General features: G+C 34.9%; 1 protein-coding gene across 1 annotated transcript; it reads left to right on the top strand.

Moving 5' to 3' along the window:
• Nucleotides 1-687: 687 nt before the first annotated feature.
• Nucleotides 688-1,611, top strand: tas2r203 (taste receptor, type 2, member 203). The gene has a single exon (XM_016534395.1). The coding sequence runs from the start codon at nucleotides 688-690 to the stop codon at nucleotides 1,609-1,611; it is 924 nt and encodes a 307-aa protein (XP_016389881.1).
• The last annotated feature ends 4,369 nt before the right edge of the window (nucleotides 1,612-5,980 follow it).

Genomic DNA, 5,980 nt, shown 5'->3' with positions numbered 1-5,980 from the left:
TGTTGCCCACCTGGCAGAAATCTTAAGGCTTTTTCAAATCCCTATGTCTAGTGATGGATTTATTTATTACAAACACACAGCTTTTCACTTCACAAGATGTTAGTTGATGAACTGGAGTCGTGTGGATTACTTGTAGATTATTGTCATGGTTTTATCAGTTGTTTGGACTGTAGGGACCCATTCAGGATCCACTGGTTGAGCAAGTGATGTAATACCAAATTTTTCCAAATATGTTCTGATGAAGAAACAAACTCATCTACATCTTGGATGGCCCGAGGGTGAGTACATTTTCATCAAATTTCTATTTTAGTGTGAACTATTAATTTAAGAATGGAGTCTTAAGAAATTATAAATATAAAACTCTTTAAGTTTACAGTATACAGTACTTTATAAATGAAACAGTATTGTTTGTAAGTATTGTTTGAGAATATTGTTCAAATAATGTTTGCAGTTGCACTGATTACGTAACACTTGAATACGAGCATGTGGATAGTTCCGTTTTAATCCATGTAAGAATGTGTGCCATTTGTTTATGGTTGGCCGTCAAGCCACATTTAATTTACCAACCTATTTTACTTTGACCTTATATCATTTATTGGTTGTAATAAAAGCCTGGGTGTATCAGGAAGAGCAGGACATTTGAAGGACTGTCAGCATAGACACAACTGATTAGAGGCGACAGTGAAGATGGAGTCATGGCTATATGCTTTGCTCTCCAGTCCCCTTTGCCTCACAGCAACCTTTTTCAACATCATCTTCTTTTTTTGCCTAATGAGACCAGTCGCTGGAGTGACGCTTCGCAATCCACTGTGCTTCTTGTTAATTGTTGTGTTATTCAATTCAACATTTCAACAACTGATGACTGCGCTGACCATTATTATGCTTCTTTTCGATTCACCTTTCTGGCTTCAAACGCTAACCAGAGCTTTGATTTATCAGTTTTTCTGTGCCAACTTCTCATGCAATGCATGGATCAGCATTTTCTACTACATTTCAATTGTTCCTCAACAACATCCCATTTTTATCTGGATTAAGAGGAATATTAACGCCATATTATATGTCGGCTTCGTTCTGAATCAAATAGTGCTTTTAATTTCTTTGTCTATGGGAACAGTAATGTATTTTTTGCTTGGGCCTGTCCCAAACAATTTCACCTCACTTGAACTGAATAAAACATCACCAGCAGAAAGCGTAGAGTCAGACCTGTATTTATTTCACGTGGCTAATTTTACATATTTGCTATATTGCACCTGTCCGCTGTTCACGTTATTATTCTCTTGGGGCAAAACCTTTGTTTATCTGCGTGAACATTTGAAAAAGATGGGACAGAGCAGTGAATCTTTTTCCCAACCCCAGCAGAAGAGCCAGATGCGGGTCACAGTAACAGGCATGGTACAAGCGGCCCTATTCCTTCCTAGCAGCCTATGGACTATAACAGTTGCTTTCCTCTACGTGACAGACAACTTCGAAATGGTTGATCCCAATAGATTTGTCACAATGACATTCTGCTCAATGTCCAGCTTGGGAAATCTACTGTGTTTTGGATTCTCCCAGTCTGTGTTTCGCCATGGAATTGTAAGTGTATTTAACAAACTAAAGAGACACAAATGAGATGAATGCCATGTCTTAGGATTCTTGCCATTTATTATGCATTTCCCTTCTATCTGATGTAAGCAAACGTATGTTTTGAACAAGTAGGCTCTAACCTATATATTTATTCACATGTTAGTAAAATTGAATTAGAATTAACAATAATATGTTTTGAGGGAAGACCAGGGAATGTTGTATCAGATTTAGTTTAAATGTCTGTTTTTTGTGCATATCTGAATTTACAAAGTAACATTTAATTTTTGAAGTAGAAAGACTGAAATAGTATTTCCCTGTAAAACATATTCCAATAATCTGTTATATTGACAAATTCTATTACAATTATTTATTTATTTATCTTTATAGTTTAGAAAACTGTGGTTGTTTTATATTTTATGCATGCATTTGTTGTGGCAAGTAACCTTAAGTGACCTTGATTTTTTTTTTTTTATTGAATATGAAACATTTTTGTGAACAGCAAGCCAAACTGTAAGCAAATGTAGAATACAAGTCCGGACGATGCATGTGGTGTGTCCCACAATCGTGGCATATGTTTGACAAATACTGCTGTGCTTCGCTCTGATTGGTCAGGACTGTCAGGACAGACGCCCCTTTATTTGCATCTGAAAGGTCTCCTTAATGGTACATTTACTGTGTAGCAAATCCTGCACATGACAACCTCTGGATTCAATCTAACCATTCAATTTGATTGAAACATATAGCCAAATCCATGTCTTTCCCTTCAAAGAGAGGACTATTTGCATTCACTATATCTGCTTTATGCCTCATTAACTGTGATGAGGGTGTGTATAGCACGTTTTGCCGAACAGCCTGTGATATGTCAGTTAGTGACTGGATAAAATACAGTCTGCTGAATATCTTTCTTTAAATCGAGGAAAATAATTTAGGGTTAAATTAACCATTATAAATCTCCATAATACTCTATGTATATATGTAAAGATATTCACAGTGTGTACTATAGCATGATGAAATGTGGAAGTTCCTTGTTTCTCAGCGTACTGTTTGATTTGAGCTATTCCAAACAACTCGTCATGTGTGAAGATTTATATTTAAATTATTTTATAGTGAAACATTGTATGTTTTTCAAACCAGTTCTGTACACATGACTTGTTATTAATTAAGTTTCACCAATTTCCCCAGGAGTTTGTACAATAGTGTGCAGTCACAACTTTATTTATAGTAAGCTATATACTGTACATATCTCCCACTGAGACTGTATTCATCTGGTTTGAGGTCTATGCAGTGTGTAATAGGCTTAATAGGCGTGTAATAGTTGTGACTGACATTACATTACACACAATATGTGACTGTTTTGCCACAGACTAGGCTGCTGGAGCAGATTTGAACATGCCATTGGAGGAAGAAAAATAAAATGTAACTTTTCATGTTCTTGTAAAGCTATTTGACAAGTTTTCATTGCAGTTGACTGGGCACATTGTTCTCTGTTTTTATGGTTGACGGCTTCAGATTATTGAATCATTTCCCATTTGCTAACATTCTTTCATCATTAAAAAAGCAATTAAAAATCCAAATGCATTTTAAGATGCTGATAAATTATGCTATCATTTTTGTTTTACATTTCAGAAGAACATACAGTGAATGGTCCCATTTGTGCAAATTCAGAAAATGTACCTTGTCTAAAAATGGTCTAACATTTGAACTTCTCAGTTAAATTAGTGCCAGGGTGGCCAACATTTCTTTCTATATTTGAAGCTAATTATGCAGAGATGGCTGATGAAGATGTCTCCATCTTATAAATCTCTGGTTATTAAATAAATACTGTAGCTTGAAGGACAATTTTGGCTTTTTATCTCATTATCTGCCTTATCCCTTCTCAATGACAATCAAATACAACTCTGTAATTATTCCCTCTGGGTGCTAACACTCAGTAAATCATTTAAACTCCAAATATAACTTGGTGAACAGGAAATACTGCTGTCTCTCAGTCAGTCTGATTTAGAGTGCTTGATTAACTCTAGGGGAGTTGGAAAATGAGCCTATTTTCAAAAATAGTGGAGTGTTCCTTTAAAGGAGTATGAAGGGCTCTTATTAGCTGCTTTTCACTATTAGTTATTGGTCCACCAAATCAAAATTAAATTAAATTAAATATAAAATACATTTTATGAAATGTTGCTGAACTGTGAATGTGTTGAAATGGATATTGTTTTATGGAAAAAATAACAAGAAGAAGAATTTGCATACCTGCTATGAAACAGCTGAAGAGCACATTTGGCTTTATCATGATCTGTCCTTTGAGACCAATAATGCAGTGCAGCCAAGCACCCCACAATAAAACTGTCAGTGATCACAATGATTACTGTTCTCTCTCCTGAAGAATATCTTTATCTAATTTTTGTTGGGTATTCACTAAGTCACTGACACAAACCATTTTTGTATACATGTATAGTATATTACAGCAAACAGAACTGTGAAGCCATTGCCAACCAATGTGATGGAAAATCAAACAAATGATTCCACACAAAAACTGGTCAGTTGTGAAGTATGATGACCACTGAAGTGCATATTTGTGTAAACATTCTCCTGAGTAGCAATTCTAGTTTCATGTCTCTCATATCACTGAAATCCATTAATGTGTGAGATGGTGAAAGCTCAATAAATGTGAGCGTTCAGCTTGTTATAAATCACTGAAAATAAATATAGGCCCAAAGCAAGCACCACAAATTAGGGATTGTGCTTCAGATTGAATCCGCCCATAAATGTAGGTGTGCAGTGATCAGAACGTCCACAGGACTCAATAAATGGATTAAGAGAGAGACTGGCAGAAAATGGCTCAGTGGTATGATGCATATGCTATCATTTGTTCCGCTACCTGGAGAGAAAAATGGTGGGGATAAATTGATTTCCCCCCACATTAGAAAATTGTCATTGCCAAAGCTTGTGAATAGAAATGGCAGGCATTTTTCATATAATAGCAGAAGCAAAATGACAGTTTCATATGAACCAGATACCCAATTATTTTATGCATTCTCCATATGCAATTTAAACTGCAAGACTCTAGACTGGATCTGAAAATGGATGGCAGAATTATAAGAATAATTACAAAAAGGAACTTGTATCGTTAAAGTTTCATTTGCCTCATGTGGTGTAATTTCCAGCTGGCTTACTGCAAAGTGTTTCTGCAGTAGACAAATTACAAGAGTTTAAAATGATCTGCATGCAACAGCTCTTTCTTAGATTTTCTAGACTATAACGGCATAGCTTCATAAAAGTGTTGTCTGCAGCTGTGTGGTCTCACGTAACCAGAACTTTGGCTAAACAACAAAAGGGTTGGTGGATACTGCAGCTTGACCCACTTATAGACAGGAAGAGCAGTATGATTGCTATATAAAGCAATCAATCACAGTTTGTTTTGCTCATACATGCTGTTTATGGATGGAGTTTTCTGAGTGATATTATATGCAATAGCCTACTAATTTTATATTTTTTTAGTTAATTATATAATTCATTTTATATATATACCTTTCAAAAGTTTGTGGTCAGTAAGTTTGTGGTTGGTATATTTTTAAAAGAAGTCTCCTACATGTCCGCCAAAGCTGCATTTATTTTATTAAAAATAAAGTAAAAGCAGTAATATTTGGGAATATTACAATTTAAAATGTCTGTTTTTACAATTTCAAAATGTAATTTATTCCTGTGAAGAAAAGCTGAATTTTCAGCAATCATTACTTCACTCTTCAGTCACATGATCCTTCAGAAATCATTCTAATATGCATTTTTATTATCATCAATGTTGAAAACAGTAGTATTGCCTAATATTTTTGTGGAAACTTTGATACGTTTTATTCAGGATTCACTGATGAATAAGAAAGTCAAAAAGAATAGCAATTTGAAATAGATTTTTTTTTTTTACAAATAAATTAACATTATAAATTACTTTACTGTCACCTTTGATCAATTTAAAGCATTCCTTGCTGAATAAATGTAGTTTAACAAGAAAATAAAGTCTTACTGACCCAAACCTTTGAGCAGTATAGTGTATGTGTAATATTAATAGCACATTATACTTCAGCTATTGGAAATCATCATCATCAATTGATTATTATCTGCAGACTGTGTATCTGTCAAATGCACCTAGTGGAGGAAGGCTTTACAAAGAGATGATGTATCTGAATCTTTCTGTCGCACCAGCTTTTGAGGCACATAATAACTCAGTGAATGTTTTCATTGTTACTGTGCATTAAGCATTGACATTGTTGCATTATTAAATAAAACCCTACTGTATCATCAAGGCAGAGGGATTGTAATACCTCTGCTCTCAGGAATTCACATGAGGGCTCCGTGCAAGCATGTGATGAGCCTGTGAGTGACAGTCAATCACTCTTTTAATCAGTGATGGTCCACCGAGTGTCAA

The sequence above is a fragment of the Sinocyclocheilus rhinocerous genome, unplaced genomic scaffold (genome assembly GCF_001515625.1).
Source record: "Sinocyclocheilus rhinocerous isolate Xijiao unplaced genomic scaffold, SAMN03320098_v1.1 scaffold3807, whole genome shotgun sequence".
Lineage (NCBI taxonomy): Eukaryota > Metazoa > Chordata > Actinopteri > Cypriniformes > Cyprinidae > Sinocyclocheilus > Sinocyclocheilus rhinocerous.
The sequence above is the reverse complement of the archived record's forward strand: the minus strand, read 5'-3'. Positions and strand labels throughout refer to the sequence as shown.

Excerpts from the sequence above, each read along its gene's own strand:
- tas2r203 (XM_016534395.1), top strand. The coding sequence starts at position 688 with ATGGAGTCATGGCTATATGCTTTGCTCTCCAGTCCCCTTTGCCTCACA.